The sequence below is a fragment of the Schistocerca gregaria genome, chromosome 3 (genome assembly GCF_023897955.1).
Source record: "Schistocerca gregaria isolate iqSchGreg1 chromosome 3, iqSchGreg1.2, whole genome shotgun sequence".
NCBI lineage: Eukaryota > Metazoa > Arthropoda > Insecta > Orthoptera > Acrididae > Schistocerca > Schistocerca gregaria.
The window spans coordinates 228,006,682-228,032,149 of NC_064922.1; the positions used below are offsets into that span (position 1 = coordinate 228,006,682).

At 40.3% G+C, this 25,468-nt stretch overlaps 1 protein-coding gene across 1 annotated transcript in view; it reads left to right on the plus strand.

The window, feature by feature from the left end:
- Positions 1–25,468, plus strand: part of LOC126356226 (melanotransferrin) — a 125,274-nt gene that overhangs the window by 29,037 nt on the left and 70,769 nt on the right. The window contains exons 4-6 of the mRNA XM_050007044.1: positions 4,347–4,489; positions 8,781–8,898; positions 16,955–17,134. Coding sequence (XP_049863001.1) covers positions 4,347–4,489; positions 8,781–8,898; positions 16,955–17,134 — 441 coding nt within the window. The remainder of the gene's footprint in view (positions 1–4,346; positions 4,490–8,780; positions 8,899–16,954; positions 17,135–25,468) is intronic.

A 25,468-nucleotide genomic window follows, 5' to 3' on the forward strand; every position in this document is an offset into this window, starting at 1 on the left:
CATAAACTAAAATTTTGTTCTTTATGTGGATTTAGTGAATGCTTTGATAAATAGTTTGAAAAAGTTGTGCACCACTTGCATATCTGTTGTGAATGTGTGTGGCCTTAGATACACTGCGATGTTGACTGTAGGTCTGGACAATAGATTGGAGAATCCTGCTCTGATACTGCACTGCCCTCATCTGTACTTGACACCTGACTAAAACACGACTGGCTCATCCCCCTCTGAACCTGTGGGACTGCCTGCCTGAGATGTGCTTTGGTACCTGACTCTCTCAACGCTGTGCTATGATGATCATAAGAGTCTGACAAATCCTGAACTTGTTGGTGAAGGAACCCAATGCTATTCATTAACGTTCCATTTCAAATGTTCTGTAGCGCAGTTCTTTGTACACTATGTTGCCGAGGGAGGGGGGGGGATTTGAATTGTTGTTCATAATGAGTGCCTGGGTACCGGAAGACCGAATTGTTTGTGCGGAGACCATTATATAATTTCTGGATGAAATATCACTCCCAATTGCCTCTGGAAAGGCAGCAAGCAATTCTGTTAAATTCTCCTCAGGATGAGTACAGATGTTATAATGTGGAAATCGGCCACAAGTATAGACAAAAGAGCCTGAGGGGTGAGAGCAGAGTGGAGAAACAACCCACCTCCCTCTTGCATGGCTAGAAACTTATATGTGTGTTTTGTGCTCCTGTGAATGGCTAGAAGCTTATATCTGTGTTCTGTACTCCTGCGAAAGGAGGACTAACATAACACTCACAGTGATCGCCAATCCCACCTAGTGTTGTCAGGGTTGCAGTCGAGCCCTGTTATGGACTAGGATTAGTCTCTTCACCCACTTCAAAATAAGGAAAGGAAACAACCAGGAACCCACAACACACAGGATTCAGTAACAGCTACAGTACAATTGTTTGCTGAGGTTGGTAGCATTATAAATGTGGTAGTTCAGACTCTATTGGTGTCTCATGCAAATATTGTTCAGAACACCTCTCTCCTTCCACTCATCCCCCCCCCCCCTCCCCCGCACCCCCCACCCATCCCCCGCACTTAAAAGTGCCACTGTACGAAGTGTCTGAAAAAAGTAATGACAGTAATAAAACTGTGAGCGAGCTGACAATGCTGTGTTCTTTTACTTGTGTAGATCAGTGTGTCCATGCCTTCCAGATGCTTAGTCTGAGTTTCAGCTCCATACAGCCAGAATGTGATTTTTGAGTGACATCAGTGAAGTCATGTTTATGTTGTGTGTTATGAAAATGGAGCTGTGGAATTTAGAGCAATCTTATGCCATCAGGTTTTCTGTTAAACTAGGGGAATCTGCGAGTGTGACCTTTGAAATGTTGAAACAGCTTATGGGGAAGATTCATTATCAAGAGCACAAGTTTTTTGCTGGTACAAATCATTTTTGGAAGGCTGAGAGCACGTTGAAGATGAACCTCAGTCAGGGGGGCCTTCAACTTCAGAAAATGTTGAACATGTGTGAGCTCTTGTGAAATCAGACCGACATTTAACAATAAGGATGATGGGTGGTCCATTAAACTTAAAACACTTTCACGCCCATAGTTTTGAACACGCAAAAGGTTTGTGCCAAAATGGTGCCAAAAACCTTCACAACTGAGTAGAAGGGCAGTTGAAGAAATGCGTATGTTAATCTTCATGAGAGGATTGCCAGTGACCCCAAATGGTTCATTCATGTGATCACAGCTGTGGATCCTTTATTTTTGAGTGCTGTTCTGAGACAGAGAGACAAAGTGAGGAGGGGCACACTGAGACATTTCCTCCACCAAAAAACAGCACAAACGAGCGAACCATAGGTCAAAACAATTCGGATTTGCTTTTTTGACAGTATAGTAGGGCGATGTACATAAAGAAAACTGTCAACCAAGTGTTTTACAAAGATGTCTGTTGTAACTTCAAGTTGAACAAATATATTTCAAGGAAGACGCAATACATGAAAGTCACAGATCAAGTAAGCAGAGTAAGATGTGTGTACACTTTAACAGTCAAATCATAACCGAGTCTGAGTCTAGCGGCCACTGGCTGGCTGGCCCGCCGCTTAAGTGGCGCTACTGCTGCATGGCTGGCAGACAGCGCTGCATGCAAAGGACACGTAACTGTGCGGCGGCACTTTGAAAGATCGACGAGTCACAACAATGTCCTTGAAAGCCCCAGAAAAGGGTGACTAGACATTGCAGACAAGTTGATGCTGCATCATTACAATGCCCCATGTCACACTACCACTTTCATCACAGAATTTTTTACCTCAAAATGCATTCCTGTTGTTCAACAGCCCCCCCCCCCCCCCCCACCACCACCACCACTACAAACACACACACACACACACCACACACACACACACACACACACATTCACTTGATAGGATCCCTGTGACTTACTTCCTTTCCTAAAATTGAAAAATGTCATAAAACAACATTCAAAAGGAGAACATTCAAAGGAATTTGACTAACACTTTCAAGGTCCTACCAATTGAAGCCTTTTAACACTGCTGCTAAGACTGGGAACAATGAGTATGCCACCGATGTATAGCTGCTGAAGGGAACTACTTTGTAGGGGGCAATATTATTGTTTGGAGGGAAGAAAAAAAAATCAAAGCTTTTGTAGATACCTTTCTCACACTCCTCATAAAGTGTCTGCATAATACAAACAAGCCATAATTTGTACAGTGATGAACAGCCAGTGTTGTTGACTATGGTGACCCTACAAGATTGATCATTAATATTTCTTGCCTAATGATAGTAGTCAAATGTTCAGACAGTGTGACTATGGCATAAATCAATTTGGTGGGAAACTTCCTGTGTTGACAATATTTTCAACCATAAAGTGGCAGTGCATGCATAGTCTAAGCTTCGAATGGCCCTTTGAGGCATGTCACCTGCCTATCATTTTATTTATTTTTCTGATTTATGAGCCTGTAGATTCATAAAGGCAGTCCAGTTTTGACTGAGGTTACTTTATATTTAAACTATTCTCCTGAACCATATGTCTGACCATTTTCACCAACTTTGTGTGGTTGTTTACATTAGAAGGTGCAATGATCACTACTTGCCAATGTGAAGATGATTTATCCATAAGCCAATACGGTGCAATAGCTGTATCAGCTGGCACTAATCTTATTGTGAAGATCTGTGAAAGAAAATGTCGGGAGTATATGGATGAAAAATTATGTGACTGTAAAGGATAAAACCTGTAGTGGTCATTCTGTGCTCTTATTGCAAGTTTTTGTAGAGGCCAAATAGTGTTGCTGTTGCTTATTTCTAAAATCAGAATTGTTAAATTTTGTTCCAATACTCTGAGTTATCAGAATTATTCAAAGAAATTCATTCCTTTTCTCCTTTTCTTTATTCCTTTATTTTTGACTTGCGAATGACGTGGATTTGGACGTATTAGAAGCTGACTCTATTTGGGAAGCTGAAAAATGTAACCCAGTGAAGGTGAGCACAGTTTAGTGACATATTTTGAAGGCATAGATACTAGTTTCTGATTTTTTCTGTAGTTTGTTTGCATTCGTCTTCTTAATCTTTGTTACATGTTCTGATTTACATTTCAATGGTAGTCTGTGTATGTAATAATTCTCATCCTTTTATCGGATGAACTTTGACTGGCGATTCAGCATATGTAGTGACTGTGCAGCAGAAAATGCCGTTTCTTTGTCATTTATAATGTTAAAGACTAAAGTTATGCCTTATCAGCTATTAAATAAAAGATTATTACTCCCTCACTTGTTGTATGTGTTAATCATTGTTTAGCATTTTGTTCCAGTTGTGATAATATGTTGGAACTTGTCATGGCTTGCATTTTAATTCTTGCTTCATGGAAGGCAAATACTGTTACCTTTTGTGTAAGAATTTCTTTGTGCTGCATTCGTAATTAGAATACAAATTTCCCTGTAAAAGCTAGAGTTGGTGATGTGTACTAAGTTGAATTGGATGCAATTCATAATGATCTCCCTCTTTCCCACTCCCACTCCCTTCATTTCTCCTTTCTCCAGAAAACTGCCTGTGTATATAGCCCAGTTGTAAAGTAGCACTCTTGGTATCTCGTGTTTAGTGTGTTTGGGGTGTTGAGGGTATTTAGAGGTAAACATTTTCATATAACTTTGTATTAACAAATTACCATGCCCAGATCTATTGAGAATACAAATAAAAAGCAGTGCAGAACAAGCACACAATCTTGATTAAAAATCAATTAAAGCAGTGATATAAGTAAAGTGTTTTTCTTAGTCATTTATCTATTCTAAGCAGTATTACACTTTTCATACAATCCTTAAATGAGGGAAGCAATTTATTAACACAATTTTACACAATTAAAAATGTGTACTTCTGCAGATGGTCAGTTATTCTACTATGCTGTGGCTGTGGTGAAACGTGGGAACATGTCTGATGTGCACAGTCTGAATGCTCTACGTGGCAAGCGTGCCTGCTTTGGGAGTGTTGGAACGATGGCAGGCTGGGTTATACCTGTTTATACTGTGAGTATAAAATAAAAAAAGCTAAAAATGTTTGTTCATCATACCATTTGTATGTGATGTCTATGTAGTTACTATCCTGGTATCCAAATGTCAGTGTATAGATTACTGCCATTAGCCTCATACTTTGATCAAAAGCCATTCTGGGATTTTTAAAATTTGTTTTTACTATCCCCCTCCCCCCAAGCAGTAGTTAATAACAGTTGCCTCTGTACTTCCGCCTAGACTGACATCTCTGCCCAAACTCTTTGCCTTTACATATGTCTGCTTGTGTGTGTGCGTGTGCGCGCTCGCGCACCTGTCCCTTTTTCCCCCTAAGGTAAGTCTTTCCACTCCCGGGATTGGAATGACTCCTTAACCTCTCCGTTAAAACCCACGTCCTTTTGTCCTTCCCTCTCCTTCCCTCTTTCCTGACGAAGCAACCATTGGTTGCGAAAGCTTGAATTTTGTGTGTGTGTTTGTGTGTCTATCAACATGCCAACACTTTCGGTTGGTAAGTTACATCATTTTTTTTAGAGTATATATATAAAATAGAAAGAAACTTCCCCATGGGAAAAATATATTAAAAACAAAGATTCCAAGACTTACCAAGCGGGAAAGCGCCAGCAGACAGGCACATGAACAAAACACACAAACACACACACAGAATTACGAGCTTTCGCAACTGGCAGTTGCTTCGTCAGGAAAGAGTGAAGGAGAGGGAAAAATGAAAGGATGTGGGTTTTAAGGGAGAGGGTAAGGAGTCATCCCAATCCCGGGAGCGGAAAGACTTCCCTTAGGGGAAAAAAAGGACAGGTGTACACTCGCACACACACACATGCGGATGGATATGTGTGTGTGTGCGAGTGTACACCTGTCCTTTTTTTCCCCTAAGGGAAGTCTTTCCGCTCCCGGGATTGGGATGACTCCTTACCCTCTCCCTTAAAACCCACATCCTTTCATTTTTCCCTCTCCTTCACTCTTTCCTGACGAAGCAACTGCCAGTTGCGAAAGCTCGTAATTCTGTGTGTGTGTTTGTGTGTTTTGTTCATGTGCCTGTCTGCCTATATATATATATATATATATATATATATATATATATATATATATATAATATTATTGGGTGGAGGTATAGTGAGTTACCTTAGACTTAGGCCAGGGAGGTTACAGGAGTAAAGGATTTACCGTAAGGATAGCTCCCATCTGCACAGCTCAGAGAAGCTGGTGGTGGTGGTTGGGAGGATTCAGATGGCATGGGTTGTGAAGCAGCCATTGAAATTTAGCATATTGTGTTCTACTGCATGTCGTGCCACTGAGTGCTGCACCCTGCTTTTGACAACAGTTTGACTGTGGCCATTCGTTATGGTTGACAGCTGGTTGGTTGTCATACCAATGTAAAACACTGTGCATTGGTTGCAGTAGAGCTCTTACATAATGTGGCTGCTTTCACAAGTGGCCCAGCCTCTGATGGGGTAGGATAAGTCTGTGATAGGACTACAATAGGAGGTGCTCGGTGGATGGATAGGGTAAGTCTTGGATCTGGGTGTTCCACAAGAGTATGATTCTTGTGGCAGGGGATTGGGGGTGGGAGTAGCATAGAGATGGAGTAGAAGATTGTGGAGGTTGGGTGGGTGGTGGAACACTACTCTGGGGGGGGGGGGGGGGGGGGGGAGATGGAGGCATCTTGGGTCGGATGACCCTCATTTCAAGGCATGATGATAGATAATCAAAATCCTGGCGAAGGACATTGTTCAGTTGTTTCAGTCCCAGGTTGTATTGGGTGACAAGGGGGACACTTCTTTGTGGCTGATTCTTGGGTTGGATGTGAGAATCAGGTGTGTGTGGGGATATGGCACAGGAGATCTGTTTGTGTATTAGATCTGGGGTATTGTCTATCTGTGAAGGAGTTTGTGAGGCCTTCAGCATAGAGGGCAAGGGAGTTCTCTTCGCTGCAGCTGCGTCTGCCACAGGTGGCCAGGCTGTATGGGAGTTCGATTTTGGTGTGGAAGGGGTGACAGCTGTCAAAGTGCAGGAACTGCTGGTTATTTGTAGGTTTTTTGCGGACTGAGGTGTGGATGAAACCATTTGAGAGGAGGAAATTGGCATCTAGAAAGGTGGCATGATGGTTGGAGGAGGATCAGGTGAAGTGGGTGGGAGAGAAGGTGTTGAGATTATGGAGGAATGAGGATAAGGTGTCCTGACCTTGGGTGTAGATTATAAAGATGCCGTCTATAAACATAACCAGGTCAAGGTTTTGGGTTTTGGGAAGCTAGGAAAGTTTCCTCTTGGTGGCCCCTGAAGAGGCTGCAGGATGGGTGCCCATGGCTCTGCTACCTATTTGTTTATATACCTTACCTTCAAAACTGAAATAGCTATGCATTAGAATGTAGTTGGTTAGATGTACGAGGAATGAAATGGTAGGTTTGGGATCTGGTTCAGGTTTATTGGTGATATCTCTATAATCTGGACTCAGGACCAGGACACCTTATTCTCATTCCTCCACAGCCTAAACACCTTCTCTCCCATCCAGTTCACCTGGTCCTCCTCCACCCATCATGTTACCCTCCTAGATGCCTACCTATCTCCTCCTCTCAGATGACCTAATCCACACCTCAGTCCACATCAAACCCACCAATCACCAGCAGTACCTGCCCTTCGACAGCTGCTACCCCTTCCACACTAAAAAATCACTCCCATACAGCCTGGCCACCCATAGCATATGCATCTGCAATGATGAGAACTCCCTCACCCTGTATGCTAAAGGCCTCCCCCTGCAGACCTAATAAACAAACCGATCTGTGCCACACACACACACACACACACACACACACACACACACACACACACACACCTGATCTGCATGCTCTGAAATGAGGGACATCCTACCCAAGATACTTTCATCTCCACCCAGAGTGGTGTTTCACCACCCACCCAACCTCCACAACACTCTAACTCTACTCCATGCCTATGCTACTCCCACCCCCACTCCCGCACCACAGTGGCACAGGAATCATACCCTTGTGGAAGATCCAGATCCGAGACCTGCTCTATCCACCCACTAAGGACCTCCTGCCTCAGTCCCATCACAGCCTTATCCTACCCTATCAGAGGCTGGACCACTTGTGAAAGCAGCCATGTTATTATACCAGCTCTGCTGCCACCACTGCACAGTGTTTAACATTGATATGACAACCAACCGGCTATCGACCAGAATGAATGGCCACTGTCAAACTGTTGCCAAAGGCAAGTTGCACCACCCAGTGGCACAACATGCGAGATTTCAGTGGCTACTTCACAACCCATGCCATCTGGATCCTCCCCACCACCAGAGCTTTTCTGAGCTGCGTAGATGGGAGCCATCCATAAAGCACATCCTTCGATCACAAAACTTCCCTAGCCTAAACCTAGGGTTACTTGCTGTCCCCGCATCCCCCAGCCGTTAAGAGTGAGTGAGTGAGTGAGTGAGAGTGAGAGAGAGAGAGAGAGAGAGAGAGAGAGAGAGAGAGTGTGTGTGTATGTGTGTGTGTGTGTGTGTGTGGTGTTTCTCCTACAGCTTGAGAAAGGAATTTCACTCTGAATGCTAGCAAAGTGAGGCTCTGTTGTGTATCTGTAGATGATGCAGAACTTCTGGCTTTCAGTGAGTCATCTCCTCTGTCCCTAAATAATTTGTTATTCAGGACTGTGTTTTACGATTGTATAAAATTATTTTGGGTATTAGGCCACATCATTATAAAACACTAAACAACTAATTGCTGACATTTCAACCTACTATGCAGTTGCCCTTTTAGGGTGGTTAACTGCATTTACTATAGTTAAGTACTCTGTAAAGGACTGCTGCAAAGTTGGTAGAAACGTCAGCAATTAGTTGCTTGAGTGTTTTGTAATGACGTGGCCAAATATCCAACATTATTGAATCAAAGTGACACTGCCCATGGATACCTACAAACTTGTACTATTTTATATTTATTTTCTATCAAGTTATTCCTACGTGTTGATTGTCTTTCCTTTCAGATCCTCATCTTTTCCAGTTGTTGGCTGTTTTAACCTCAGCTGTTCCTTCCTGATATTTCTTTGATGCATGCTCTGCATCTTGATTTGACATTTTTCTCAGTGTATTACATATTCTTTTCTCCTGTTGCTTCATTATCATCGAACAGAGTTTACTGTGAAGTTTATTGTACCATACTGCAAGAGACATAATCACTGTATTTTACATTACATTACGTAACTGTAACCATGTTTACATGTGAGTAGCTCTGTTTGTATTGCAATTCTTCAGTTTTCTGTTACATAACAGTGATTGTTTTATTTTCAGCTTATGAGAGAAGGTGGAATGGAAGTGATAGATTGCAATAATCATGTGAAATCAGCCATAAACTTTTTTGGCCCAAGTTGTGCTGTGAATTCTTTGATAGATAAATATAATCCGATTGGTAAGTTAATATGGAAGTCATTCTCTTTCAGAGAGTTACATTTTAAATCTCATCTGTGTCATTGTTCTATATGTGATTTGCAAGTTTTTTTATGAAAGAAATTGAGAGTGGAGCACTTGGTAGTAGAAATACTTACTTCACATCATTTGACTGTCTTTTGAGGAATTTCATCATTTTTCCTCTGTGATAATATAATAGTCTTTGTTACTTTATGAGCTATTGCAACCAAATCCAGTTAAGCAAGCTAGAGAAGCTGAATTAGAACACATTAAAGAACACCACGGATAAAATATTTTCTCTCTAGATAAGTTAGGAAAATAAGGCCATAGCAAAAGACAGAGTTGAGGTGCTCATGGCAGGCAAGAAAGAATGTACCACATACTAAGGCATTTGCTCTAAATAGGAAAGATAAGCTCACCATTGACACAATTCTACAGGAGTGGCCACAGTATTTTACAGATCTCTGGACTCTTCAAAAGTGGAGACTACGTAGGACTGGGGAGTGCAACTATACATAAATATTTATGTAGATCAAATGATAATTTTCTCAACATTTGAAAATAAACTCAATTGCTGAAATGTGCGCAATTGAATTTTAAAATTTGATGGGTGAGCTTCTTAAGCTGTTGTTGGACTTGCAAATATCCACCTGCGGAACAGAATGTAGCTTTTTTATGTCCAGTATTGAAAAAAATATAAAGAATGGAAACTATAAATTACAGGACCTGCAAAATATACGCCAACATAATTCAGTGGCATGTATTTGTGATAGTGCAAACAATTTAAAAAGACATTGAAAATGGCTTACATATATAGAGACATTCCACTGACTGTTCAACATAGTACAACTAATAGGTATTGCAGAGAATATATCATGCTCATTTACAATGCTTTTATTGACTACTAGACAGCAGTTTACGAAAACGATGTTAAGTGATTTCAGATATACCTAACCAAGCGTTTACCGTAAATTTTTTTAAGGGCTGCACAAAGTACATGCAACAGAATATTAATCAGAACGTTATGTGACAGATTACTTGAATGTTATAAGGAAAGATAGACCAAGGAAGACTGCAACTCACATTTATAAAACATCTATAAATAATGCAGGAGTCTGATTGTGTAGAAATGAAGAATTTTGCTTGTAATAGATCCAAATAGAGAGCTACCAGTTAAATGAAAGGTTCGTGATGAGTAAGGAGGATACAACACTGCACAGGCAGAGATAACATGAGGCATTACACAACGACATACACTATACCAGATGATTTTCATTGGAGGTTGTACAAACTAATGAAACAAGCAGAGCAGTTTATTCTGAATATCTGCCAGCAAAGACTAAAATCACAACATTCAGAGAAAGTGAACCATTACAGAGGCTAATATATAAAGCAAGAGTGTGTATGTGTGTATGTCCGGGATCTCCTCCCAAGTCTTTGGATCAATTTCAAACACGTTTTGCACAGAACAGCATGAGTACCGAGTAACTGCACTGTGGGATTTATAACCTCCTAGCTCCCATAGGAGTGGAGATAAAGGCAAACTTTTTTCAGCCCCTGACATATAGGCTGCCCTGCATGACAAGTGGATTGAGTAGGAAGATTATCGGTCTGTTTTACCACCATGCTTTACAGTGTGGTCTGCACATGAGGGGCAAGAAATCGTTTTCCAGACCCCAGTGTTTAGGCTGCCCTGCACGACGTATGTTGTATGGGAGTAGTAACAGTCTGCTGTATCGAACTCTTTGCAGGGACATCTGCAGATGGGCCCAGCTGAGCAGAGAAAGGGAGAGACAGGAGATGGATTGTGAGAGAGGAAGAGAATGAGCTGGACTGAGAAATGGGAGGGGGAGAGATGTTCGGAGATAGGGGATGCAGGAGAAGGAGAGTGAGTTAGGCGAAGTGGTGACAGACAGAGGGAGGAGGGGAAAGGATATACATTGAATAGGGTGAGATGCAGGAGGTGGGTGCAATGTGTAGAAGGGTAGTGGACAGGTGGAAAAGGAAGAGGGGCAGGAGAATATTGACAGAGTGAGGGGAAGAGGATATGGACAGAAGGAGGGGGGGGGGAGAATGATGACGACGTAGAGAGGGGTGGAGGATATGGAAAAAGAGTAGGGGAGGAGGAGGAGGAGAAGGAGATAAGGAATGGGAAGGAGGTGAATTAGAAGGATGAGGAGGGCAGAGAGATGGGAGGGAGGAAGAGGTGAACACAGAGAGAGAGGAGGAGGAGGAGGCGGAGGAGATGTCTGCAGTATACATATCAAAACACAGATGTGAGTGAAGCTGCAGGGAAAAGTATAGTGTATATATGTGAAGTGGCACGTATATTTTTCCGGGCTCTCGCTATCAACCAAATTAACCACACAAAAAGAAAACTTCACCGTTTTCCAGACCCTGATGTGTAGGCTGTGCTGCACAACAGGCATGTTGGGTTGTAGTAGTATCGGCCTATTTCATTAACCTGGTTTGCAAGGCAGCCTATTTGTCAGGGACTGGGAAACAGTTTTCAGACAGCTGATGTGTAGGCTGCCCTGCACAACAGAGGTGGTGTGGGTGTAGTATTGGCCGGCTTTATCAACCTGTTTGGCAAGGGCTACAAGTGCAGATGGGCACAGCTGAGAGGAAGGTTGATATGGATAAAGAAGAGATGGACAGACAGAGGAGGAGGAGACAGTTAGAGGGGGAGGAGGAGGAGATGGATAGAGAGAGGACTCAGGATGGGATGAATATTTAGAGATGAGGAGGAGGAGATAGTTAAGAAAAGGGGGCTGAAGGAGATGGACGGGGATATATATGGATAGATGGGGATATGCAGGAGGCAAGTGGAAAGTGTAGAGCAGACTAGGCAGGTGGAAAAGGAAGATAATGAGGATATGGTCTGAAAGAGGTGGAAAAGGATGTAGACAAAGTGAGGGAGAGGAATACATGGTCAGTGAGAGGGGGAGGAGGGGATGTGTGGCAATATATATGTCAAATGCCTATGTGAGTGAAGCAGTGGGGAAAAGGTTACACGCATGCAGGAGGTCCCACCTATCTTTGCCACCTCATGTATTTCTGAAATGAAACAGATTGTGAAAAATGCAATTGATCAGGAATGCAGCCATGTCAGGGGCTCACACAATGGGGAGGAAAGTGCTTTCCCTACAAATAAACCAACAAACATTACTTTTAACACTTTTTTATCTGACATGTGTACGTTCTTTCCATTGAAATGAAAACTAGAGATACAATTGGTGATAATGCCACAGTTTCTGCCGTGATGCCATAGTGCGGGTTGCCTTAACTTGCTCAGTGAATTACAGTAAAAATGTGGTGCCATTGCCATGCTTTAAAGTCTACATATTTCAGAAGGTGTGAGGTTTAGAACAGAGAAAACAAGTCAGCCGTCACTTATTGTACCTCCAATTTTCATTTCGATAGAAAAATATAGATGTGCAATTTTTTAAAAAAAGTTTGCAAGGCAGCCTATTTGTCAGGGACTGGGAAACAGTTTTCAGACAGCTGATGTGTAGGCTGCCCTGCACAACAGAGGTGGTGTGGGTGTAGTATTGGCTGGCTTTATCAACCTGTTTGGCTAGGGCTACAAGCGCAGATGGGCACAGCTGAGAGGAAGGTTGATATGGATAAAGAAGAGATGGACAGACAGAGGAGGAGGAGACAGTTAGAGGGGGAGGAGGAGGAGATGGATAGAGAGAGGACTCAGGATGGGATGAATATTTAGAGATGAGGAGGAGGAGATAGTTAAGAAAAGGGGGCTGAAGGAGATGGACGGGGATATATATGGATAGATGGGGAGATGCAGGAGGCAAGTGGAAAGTGTAGAGCGGACTAGGCAGGTGGAAAAGGAAGATAATGAGGATATGGTCTGAAAGAGGTGGAAAAGGATATAGACAAAGTGAGGGAGAGGAATACATGGTCAATGAGAGGGGGAGGAGGAGATGTGTGGCAATATATATGTCAAATGCCTATGTGAGTGAAGCAGTGGGGAAAAGGTTACACGCATGCAGGAGGTCCCACCTATCTTTGCCACCTCATGTATTTCTGAAATGAAACAGATTGTGAAAAATGTAATTGATCAGGAATGCAGCCATGTAGGGGCTCACACAATGGGGAGGAAAGTGCTTTCCCTACAAATAAACAAACAAACATTACTTTTAGCACTTTTTTATCTGACATGTGTACGTTCTTTCCATTGAAATGAAAACTAGAGATACAATTGGTGATAATGCCACAGTTTCTGCCGTGATGCCATAGTGCAGGTTGCCTTAACTTGCTCAGTGAATTACAGTAAAAATGTGGTGCCATTGCCATGCTTTAAAGTCTACATATTTCAGAAGGTGTGAGGTTTAGAACAGAGAAAACAAGTCAGCCGTCACTTATTGTACCTCCAATTTTCATTTCGATAGAAAAATATAGATGTGCAATTTTTTTAAAAAAAGTAACTTTGTGTTGAAAGTGATATTTGTTTACATTTATGGGTTGTGTATTTGTGCCTGTTGTGTAAGCCCCTGGTGTAGATGCATCCTGGCCCGTTGCATTTTTCACATTTTGTTTCATTTCAGAAATATGTGGTGCTAGAGTTAGTTGCAACACTCTGTATGAAGCAGCATATATTTGGGCATGTCTGGAATCTCCTCCTAAAACACTGGCTCGATTTCAACCAAATTTGGCACACAAACAGCAAGCTTCATGAGTATCAGCACTATGGGTTTATAACCTAGCCCCAATAGGAGTGGAGTATTGGGTAGAAATGTATTTTTTCAGCCGCTGCCACATGTGCTACCCTGCATAACAGATGTGTTGTGGTGGTAACAGTATCAACCTGCCTTATTGATCTGCTCTGCTGGGCAATGTACACATCAGGCGCAAGAAACAGTTTTCCAGCCTTCGATGTGACTAGATATAAAGAGAACCGAAAATACCAGACAGTAACTAAAGATGCAGCTGGTTGTGAATGTCATGCTGATACAATATTTTGTCTGTTTAGCTTGTCGCTATTATTAGGTACTGCTGATGCTGGTGAAGTACTAGGATGAAGCTTCATGCTTGTATACTGTTGCCAGGGTGTAAATTATATCTTATTAAAAACTTTTTTATATGAAGAACTTTCTCCTTGTTAAAAACTATTATATTATGAATAGTGTGTAATGATTAATTAACAAGCCTTAAAGAAAATTCAGGGACTATGTATATGTAAGGGAGAACCAATCTCTGTTTAGAAACCACATTTGTTTTTCTTAAAGAAACAAATGATATTTTAAGGAAGCTGAGACTTACCCCTCTTGTGACTTAATTCTGTTAGCACTGTTAATGTAGTAAGAGGTAATGTTATGTACTTTTGTGAAATAATAATACTTTCAGTCTTAAATATCGCGTGTCTGCCAGTCATTGTAGATAACCTTTTGATGTTACAATATTGAATTTGTTAAAGAATTCCTATTTTATGGAGGGATTTACTGGGGAAACTGCTCTCACACCGTTCGAAGGCAGTGTGTCCAATTACTCATCGTGTCATATCATTTAAGTATTTCATGATCTACATGTCAAACCTGCAGGTTCAATTGAATATTCACTTCTACTTTTTATGTGGAAGTCACAGTGGTATTTTATGGTCAATGAACCTTTAAATAGTGATGGTGCTGTACAGCCACTAGGGTGTGATACATTGAAGGAATAAAATTGGCGATGGCATAGAAATCCAAAACAACAGTGATTGAATATTCTGAAAAGATTAAATGTATTATGATGTGTGTTGAATTACTAAGCACATTGTACCAGCAGGTTTGTAACATGTCTGTCCCTAGGCTAATTCATAACTATGCACTGTGTATTTTATGTTAAATTACTTATTTCTCTTCCTTTTAACTGCCACCAAGGAAATATATGTTACAGCTCTCCCTGTAGTGCATTCTCTACCCAGTCACACGTAAGTGTACTTTACACCGTCACTCCCATTCCAAGTGTTGGGAGACATGATGAGCTATATTAGGTGATATGGGAAAAATGTAGCAAGGGAGAAGCAATAGAGTGGAAGTGGCAAAGAAAATGAATGGCCAGTGGTTAGGAATTCACTACTGGAGAAAGGTTAACGTAGTTTGAGCAGCTATAGTAAAGTGCTTAGTAGATGTTAAAGTAAACTGTTTTGTATTCGTGGCGTGCTCTTGTCACTGAGTGATTAGCCTTTGCTGTGACCTCAATTTGGTGGTGTGCAGGTGGCCTGCTGGATAATGGTAAAGTCCACATAAAAGGCAGATTACGGGTGACAGTGGAGTTGGTGTACGACATAGCTGCTTTCACAGATGGCCTTGCCATTGATGGGATAAGATATGATGGGACATGTTTTTCATCTGGATCTGTCATTTGGATATGATTCATGTGTCAAAGTGTTGGAAGCTTTAGTGGCATAAGATTGGACTAGTTGAATGAATAGCTAAATATTACTTTGGAATGGATTATAAAGACTTTGGGCAGATGTTCCTTGTCTCAGCATAAAATGAAAGGTAGTAGTATTCACTCTTGCCTCATCTATTTACATTGACTCATAATTCTTTGGATCTGTGGACTTTTTCAACACTACTCTCAGTGGTTTCCTTTCCCACCAGTCTTTTCATGACCTATTCTTACTGCATACCCACTCCCTATATCACCTTTGTAGAACTCCCTGTTTGCACAGGAGAAAATTCTCTGATGCAGTATTCTTAGCTATTTCCCGTTCCGTCCTTCCTTCTCATAGCCTTTTCCTCTACCTTTCCCATGCCTTTTCCTTGTTCAACTCACCTCCTCCACCCAACACAACTCCTTACCAAATAACACCAATAGCACACATTTGGAAGAAGAATGCGTTTTGTATGCTGAAGTAATTCTTTTTTGTGTCCCTATCTGTTGCTCACTGCCTCCAGTATATAGCAAATGCTGTCATAACTCATTGCATTGTTTGTATTCCACCCAGCTTTTCTCAGTACTTGAAAATCTCACATAGAACCTGAACATAAACGGAAAAAGGGGAAAAAAATTATTTAAAATGATGTTTGACAAATTAAGGTGTTATGCTTGGAAAATTAGCAGAACCATTTTGCAGGAAGAATGGATCAGAAATATGCTAGTGAATCTAAGCCAAAGAGTGATGGCAGAATAGAACAGATTGGAAATTAATAAGAGACATAGTTTGCATCTTACCAAAAGCTGCAGATTCGTTTTTCTTACTGTTTAAAAATTTTGGTTACTTATTTTTTGTGCCATTTACTCATGTCTTTCCATGTTTTATACTTAATTTGTTTGCTTAAATATGCCTGTTTATAACTTTCCTACCTTCCTGAATTGTATTTGATTTTTGAACAGCTTCTGTCTAATTGACATTTCTTTTATGTAGTGCACTGCTGACTCACATGTAATTTTTCATTATCTGATACCTTTTATCTTCTTTATTTATAATATCTCTTGTAGCTTGTACTCCTTGTTCTCGTATACAGTATATGTGACTCCTTTAAGTGTAATTCCATTTACAATTTTCTCAGAATGATTACCAGTTTTGCATTCTGCTAACTGACAACTGTTTTCCATTTAACAATCTCATATTATGTCCAAAGCTACAGTTGTTGACTTATTTGGAGTTTACATGCACAGTCAACCACAGCCATATAAGCAATATTTACAGCATGGATCACTGCATTGTTGACCACTCTCCAGAAAGAAGTGTGCCTTCTCCCAGAGATGTTCCTCTATTTTGTACTGGGGATTTGAAAACAGGTATCAATATGTAGCTAGTTTGTCACCAGTTGCTGAGACATTCTTCGATAGCTGTCAATGGCATTTTATCGACAAAAAACAAAGATCTAAGTTTGAGCTCCATGTAGCATATAGTTTTTCTGTCATGAGCATTAAGTTCTGTTTAAGCCCCTCTCTTCATATGCATGCCCTTTTGTTTAAATAATACTGTAAGTGTCATCTGAAAATGTTAAGTTTACAAAGTAAGTAAGAGTTGGATAAGGTACCATGTAATTGTGCTGATATCACAGTGTTGCTTAAATCATCACTGTTTTTGTTTTGTTTTCCAGGTGATAACTCTGATCAGCTATGTCAGCTTTGTGCTAGTACAGTTCCTGGGCAACGTTGCACAAGTGCTGATCCATATGCTGACTCCGAGGGTGCCTTCCAGTGCCTTCTTGAAGCTGGTGATGTTGCTTTTTTAAAACATACAACAGTGGACTCGATGCTGGGTACTGGATCAAATTTTGGTTAGTAAATTATTTTCTTGTACACTATGTGGAATTGTAATCAGGAGGGCATCAGTTCAGATCCCCACTTGGCCGCCAAATTTAGATTTTTTTGTGGTTTCCAACAGCAGATGTCGTGGTGGTTCCTCTGAGAAGGACATGGCCAATTTCCTTCCCCATCCTTTCTCAACTAAAGCTTGTGCTCTGTCTCTGATTACCTTCACATCAATGGAATATTAAACTTCAACCTTCTTGTTCTTATTAACTGTGCTTCATGTGAGGAATGATATTTGAAACCTCCAGGGTTATATAAAAGATATCACACACTGAACAGATACTAAGTGGTTTGCAAAATGCTACATTTCCTGATTAAGCATAATGGAATAGTTAATAAGATTGATGTTAAGGAGAACGTAGGTTCAAGCATAAATTCAGCAGTCTTCATTCAGAAGTTTTTGTTGCATTTCTTAATTAATTAATAATCTTATAAAAATGATTTGGTAGCCGACACTTAGTATTTGCACTTCAGTCAGAGCTTACAATGTCCCACTCAAGCTCTCCATTATTACCAGTGAGAGACAACAAACCTCACTTGCAGTGTTTCCATAGTGTGATGGATGCAAATAATGTGCAGTGGGCAGAAGAACATTCTGCCTATGTTAGCAGCCCACTCGCAGTTGTCCAAGTCTCCAACATGAGCGCAAATTGAGAAATGTCAAATAACAAATAATTTTAATGATTCTATTAGTGAGGAAGTATTCAGATTGGGATTTCATCCTTGTGAAAACTGAGCTGGTTGTCAGTGTAATAATTGGGTTGTTTATTGGGTGTTAAATGAGAATTGAAGAAAGTTTTTCATTAGTGAATATTTATCTTGTGATGATCAGTAGGTCTCTGTGAATGAACTCATTGAAGAGCAGGAATTTGCCATTCCAATTATAAATGAGTAAGTGTTTTTTCAGTGTAAAAAGAATGTAATTGAACTTTAGGAATTGATGGAAATGCATTTTGACTTGTACAACTGATGAACATCCAAATTAGCTAAATGGGAAAAGTGACAAATTAAGAAAAAATATTGTTTGTGATACGAGAGCATCAAAAGATGAAAAGTAGACAGACAGTGAAGGGAGTATGGCCCACTTCATGAAACTTGGTATTAGTTGAGGTGAGGTGGTTTGTGTGCCACAACAAAACAGATAACCGTACTTTAGATGCAACAACAACAACAGAGTGTTATCTGTGGAGAGGCCAGACAAACATTGTTCCTGAAGAGGGGCAGCAGGCTTTACAATAACTGCAGTGGTAACAATATGAATGACTGTCTGATATGGCCGTGTAACATGAGCCAACGTAAGCTTGCTTCGTTGTTACTGCCAGTGGCTGAAGGCGAGGGATAACTAAATCCATTATTTTTCCTGAGAGCTCTGCTGTATGGTTGATGCCAACTGCTTGGGTAAAATGTTCTCGAGGTAAAATGGTCCACCATTCTGATCTCCAAGTGGGAGACTACTCAGGATGATGTCATCAGGAGAAAGTAAACAGGCATTCTACTGGTTAGTGTGTGGAATGTTAGCTCGCTTAATCAGGCAGGTGGAGTAGAAAATTTATAATGGGCAGTCAAATGAAAATGAGACAGATAGGAAAAGGTACATAAACTGTTTATTATCTCAAAAGTAATCTCCCTAACTGTAAATAAATTTATCCCACTGTGAGACAAGGTGGTCGGTGCCTTCATGGAAAAATATTTGCAGTTGCCTGTGGAGCCATGATTTTACCCAGGCATGCATCCCTTCATCCAAAACAGATCAGTGGAAACTTCATGATGAGAGATCAGAGATCAGGACTGTGTGAGAGCTTCGCAATGCAACTTGTGCATTGTATATGAAACAACCCCAGCAATGTGCGGATGGGCAGTATCCTGCAACCTAGTGATACCGTCTGTCAGCATTCGTGAGCGTTTGATCTGGATGGTGTGCTTCAATTTTTGCAAAGTGTCCATGTATCGCTGTACATGAATTGCGTCATTGTGTTTCAGAAACTGAATAACAATACAAAACACTCAACATCTACATCTATACTCAGAAAACCACCGTGAGGTGCACGGCAGAGGGTACATCCCACTGTACCAGTTATTAGGGTTTCTTCCTGTTCCATTCACTTATGGAGTGCGTAAAGAATGATTGTTTGAATACCACTGTGGATGCAGTAATGACAGTAAGTAACCAATCAAATTATCATAAAATTATAACACTTGAAAAGCCAACAATGATGAGGTGTTTTCAAAAGCTGCATAGCTATATGAAGGTGCTTTATTCGCAACTATTGGTTTCACTTTTGAATACACATGTATCCAGGTTTATCTCCAAAGAATACAAATCACTGTGTGAAATGGTAGAAATACAGAATTGTAGATAATGTTGACATTCAACAACAACAAAAAGACAAATACTGACAGTAATTATATCTTCATAATGTATGTATAGAATTACCTAATCCCAACTTTTGGGAACTTATGCAGATTAAGAGTCAAACCACACTGGTGTCTTGTATTAATGAAGATGAGTACACCCAAAAGATGTTTATCAAAATTGTACAAAGCGTGACCGCTGAATGAGCCAGTCCTAGACAAAACCAAGGAAAAAGAAATAACGTGAACGGGAATAAAAAGCCTAAAAATTAACTAACGTCTGTTTAGTAGTACACGGGACCATATCATCCAAAAATTAATCCTGTAGTATGGAAACCTTGAGAATACAACTATGCAGCATTTGGAAACACCTAGTCATTCTTGACTTTTTTAATTGTTATAATTTTTATGACAATTTGAGTGGCTATTGAGTGTTGATTTCTTTTTATTGTTATTCACAATGTCTTTCAGCTGAAAGTCATTGAGCAGCCGGCCCTTACAGTCAACTAAAAAGATCTTTACAACTTTCTTGGAGCTGGCATGCCTGTTGTTTCACTACACTGCAGATGTTTCACTGGGAAGCCCCTACACATCTTCCATACAGTCCCAATCTCTCCCCTGCGATTTTCATATTTTTGGAGCCCCGAAAAAGACGTTCATTGTGGTCAATTTGTGTGGATGAAGAGATGCATGCCTGGATAACATTATGATCCCATAGGCAACGGAAAAGATTTTTTTTTCATGAAATATGTCACACAGCAGGATAAACTTATTAACAGTTATGGTGATTATTTTTGCAATAACAAACAGTTTACGTACATTTTCCATCTGTCTCGATCTCATTTTACTATCCCTTATAAAAGGGGAATGGACATAATGAAGTTAGATGTAGTGGGGATTAATGAAGTTCAGTGACAGGATGAATAGGACTTCTGGTCAGGTGAGTATAGCACTTTAAATACAGAGTCAAATTGGGGTAATGTATGAGTTGGTCTAACAATGAATAAGAAAATACGAATGCAGATAAACTGCAATGACAGCATAATGAATGCATTATCATAGCCAAGATAAACATGACGCCAACAACCACTACTGTAGTGAGAGTTTATGTGCTAACTAGCACAGCAAATGATGAGATGCTCAGGTAGAAAACCAGTACTAGGCAAAGAAGGGAAAGCTGAAAGGTGGAAGTAGTACAGCAAATACAAGGAAGAAAATTTGGTGGAATGTGGAAGTGAAACAGGTGTGAAAGGATAAGAAGGAAACCTGGAGAAGATACGTGTAGCATCTTATATGGAAGAAGAAAGGGCAGAGTATAGGGAAAGAAGAAATGAAATGAAAGAAGTAGTGAAGGAACCTAAAAGGAAAACACAGGAGCACGGGCAGTGCTGCAAAATGGTTCAAGTCGTACCTCACTAACAGGAAACAAAGGGTGTTAGTGCAAGGGACTAGTGAATTAAGTCATCAGTCATCATCAGAATGGGAAGAAATTACATGTGGTGTCCCACAAGGATCCATCTTAGGTCCATTGCTTTTTCTTCTGTACATTAATGATCTCTATCAGTTACACTGCCAGAAGCAGAGTTCGTTTTGTTTGCAGATGACACAAGTATTGCAATAAATAGTATGTTGAGTGTAGTTCTAGAAAGATCTGCTAATGATATTTTCATGGATATTAATAAATGGTTTAAAGCCAACTCACTGACATTAAACTTCGAAAAGACACTCTATATGCAATTCAGAACCTCTAAGAGGTTTCCACCCAGCACATGCATAAAGTACGAAGAAGGGCAGATAGAAGAGGTTAACAGTCTTAAATTCCTGGGATTACAACTTGATAATAAATTCAGTTGGGAAGAGCACACCACAGAACTGCAGAAACGCCTTAACAAATCTGTATTTGCAATTCGAGTGTTAGCAGACATAGGTGACATAAAAATGAAAAAGCTTGCAAAGTCAAACAAAAGTTTTCAGAGTCCAAAAGCGTGTAATACGTATTATTTGTGGAGTAAATTCACGGATGTCATGTAGAAACCTCTTCAAAGAACTGGGTATACTAACTATTGCCTCTCAGTATATTTACTCCTTAATGAACTTTGTCCTAAATAATATATCTCTTTTTCCAACAAACAGCTCAGTTCATACATACAATACCAGGAACAAAAATGATCTGCACAGGGACTTAAAAGCACTTACTTTAGTTCAAAAAGGGGTCCACTACTCAGGAACCCTCATCTTCAATAATTTGCCAGTAAACATAAAAAATTTAATTACAAATAAAGATCAGTTTAAAAGGAGCCTGAAAGACTTACTAGTGGCCAGCTCCTCCTACTCCATTGACGAATTTTTTAATAGAAACAAATGATGTATTGTATATATTCATACTATTAGTATTGTTATTTCAGCTAAAAAAAAAAAAAAAAAAAAGAAAAAGACATGTTCCACATCCACGAGGATCTCCTCAGCACGGATCTATGGAACGAAAAACTAATCTAATCTAATTTAATCTTGGAGAACATGGCTCAGGGCAAGGCAAGAGAGAACAGCATAAGGAGCTCTGGAAAACCAAAACAGCTTTAAAAGGGAAATACGGGAAGCAAACAAGGACAATTAAGGATGAGGGTAAGTTAGTGCCAGAGAAAGCAGCAGTACTTGAAGTGTGGAGAAGACACTAGGAAGAAAAGTCCAAAAAAAAACTGAATGAGTACAAGAAGAAGAAATTATCTTAAGACAGTATGGAATTTCAAAAGACCCAGAAATTGAAGGAGAGATAGAGGAACAGGAGTAGCGGTTAACTAAGTTAGAATAAGGAAGACCACAGGCCTTAATGGGATAGCTCTGGAACTAATCAAGAATGGTGAAGTAGGTGTGGTAAAGAAGCCCATTAAGCAGATCCAGAGAGTGTGGGAGGAGATTAGTATCCCTGAGGAATGTAAGAAGAACTTTGTCATACTGTTGCATAAGAAGGGGAAGTGTTATGGCAGTGGTAATTACAGAGCTATCTATACGTCATCAGTTGTCTATATAGCATATACTGGTATATTAGAAAGGCGACTGAGATGGGTTGTGGAAGAGGATATTGGAGAGGAGCACACTGCTTTTATACAAGGGAACAGACCCAGGACCACATATACACTATAAGAACAATTGTGGACAAAAGCATAGCCAAGAACTGTGATCTTTATCTATCGTTTCTCGATCTTAAAGCTGCATTTGACTGTGCCAAGGCAGTATGTGTGGGAAAAGGGGATACGAATGAAATTTATGAATGCCATGGAGAGTGCTTATGAAAAACCAGAAGGAATGGTTCATATAGGTGGTGAAAGGCCAAGAGAATTCCCCATGGAGAAAAGGATCAAGCAAGGTGGTAGCCTCACACCCTTATTCTTTAATATCTTTCTAGAAGAAGTAGTAAAAACAAGCAAGAGGGAACCCATACAACAAACCATGGAATGTGGAGACGGTGTCTAACATATCTGCAAACGTTGCTCTGTGCAGATGATACAGTGTTGGTGGCTGACACACCGGTGCGAAATGATATGAAGGGGAAGAGAATGTTAGTGAACACCAATACAAGCAATGTGGGTTTCAAAACAGAACAGGTAGGAAGAACAACTCAATATACTCTGTAATGAAAGCCTCTTGGCAAAATGACAGTTAGGAATATCTTGGCACCGTACTAAATAATGATGGAAGAATAGAACAAGAGGTATTAAATAGAATTAAGAAAGCAGTCTCGAGGTACTATCAGATGAATAACACAATACTAGGGAAGTAAGAGAGAAGTATAATAATTTACAGTGCAGTTATACAGCGATTACAGTGAAAGAGAGGTTGGTATTACAAGAGAAATGTGTAAGTGTGATTACTGTCATAGATATGAAGTTTATGATGAAAGTAGTAGGAAAGATAAGAATAGATTGAGTTAGAAATGAAAGAATATGAGAAGAGACTGGGCAAAATAAACCAATGCATGTGGTGGTTGAGAAGCTCAGTTGAGATGGTGTGAGCACGTTAAGAGAACAGGAGAGGAAATAAAAGCTAAGCAAGTATTTGAAATGCATGTGCAAGGGAGGACAGAGTCAAGAAACTGTGACAAAAGGCCTGGAAAAACAATCATGTAAAAAAAAGATTGGTGAAAATGGAGTGGAATGGAAGAAATGGATAGAGTGAGGCTACTCCGACACTGGAAAGTGTTAGGGAATTGAAGAAGAAGGCAAGGAGGAAGAAGAAGCACATTGCTGTTCTGCCAGATGCAGCAGTTGCTGTCAGGCTCATGTGGCCTGAGATGGTGGCAGAGTGTGTGTGTGTGTGTGTGTGTGTGTGTGTGTGTGTGTGTGTGTGTGTGTGTGTTCTATTGCAGAAGGAGGTTGTTGTCTGTTAAGTTTTAATATTTTAGTAGTCCTGTCTGTGACTCAATGCCTCCACTTGGGGTGAGTAGTAATCTATTCTTTCCATATTTATGTTAGAATTATTTCACTTTTGACCAAATATTTCCCGCCGTTGCAATCTGTCACTCTTGCAACTTTGTTTCTCATTCATCTGTTTCACATGAAATATTCCTACAATCTCTGCAGATATTAATTTTTTTTTCTATGAGCATTCTTCAATCTTTCTATTACCTGTCATACATACTTCTTGTTTCCTTTTTTCTGAACGTTGAGTCTTTTGCCTTATTGTGTTTTCCTAATAATGGATCAGCTGCCTACTCATATTCGTTTCACACCTACTCATGGTGTACTTCTTACAATCCGTATTTTGTTCTGAATGTCATTATCTGAGTTCCACTACATTCTACACAATACACCAGCCTTTTATTGATAATCTGTGGCTCTTGGACAAAACTCCTTTTTCCAGTCTTATTTGTGGTAATCCGAGATGGAACTTGTTTTCTGAATATTTGAAATTCATCGTCAGTACTTATATATTGATATTGCTTTGATTGTACTTGTTGAAGTCTTGTATGAATACAGCAATCTTACATTTTTGTTGAGGATGTAGAGTATTTATTGTGGTTACAACATGGTAGTATATACACTAGTGTCCAAAATTAAAGCAGAAAATGGAAATTTTTCAAGGTTTCTTTTATTTTCCCACAAAACAATGTAACCTGGTGGTAGTAAAGTGGAAACATTGTACAAAATACAGAACGTAAACAACTGCAAGATGCATAATGGAAGACAAAAAGTTCATTTTTTTTCAACATAACTGATTTGCACACACATGCAGACAACTGTTTAATGTACTCAGTACGATTTGTTACACCTGTGGCAGCAATACAGGCCTGACAACAATGGGGCATACTGTGTGACTGATGTCACCAATCTCATGTTGAGGCAATAATTCCCATTCTTCTGCAGAGTTGCTCGCATCTCTTGGAGAGTGGTTGATGGATGCTGACACAACCCATTGCCTTAGTGCAACCCAGACGTGCTCTATAAGATTCAAATAAGAGAGCGAGCTGGCTATGCCATGTGTGCATTATCTTCCGTATCCAAGAAAACATCAGCCAAATGTGTTGTACGAGGTCAAGCGTTATAGTCCGTCAAAAACCGCACACAAGGTCCCAATATCTCATCACAATACCTGACAGCAATTAAACTTTGCTTATTCTCCTGTACGATTTCCAGAAGAGGTATTCGTGTGGTCAATTCCTGTCCGCATGATTAGGGATCCTCCTTCGCCTGCTTCCTGAAATTATATACCATATCCCCTCCAGATTTGAATCCATCCTGAATCAATCTCCGTACCAAATCAGGACTTCTCTTTGAAAAGAACGTTGGCCCACTGTTCGACTGTTCAGGTGGCATGTTGATGAGTCCACTCCAGGCATTCCTTCTGTGAAGACATGTCAGAGATACACAGCAGCAGGTCTCTGACAATAAAGGCCACTCTGCCGACGCCTTCTGTACACCCTTTACCTCGAAACAACACGTCCTGTGGATGCT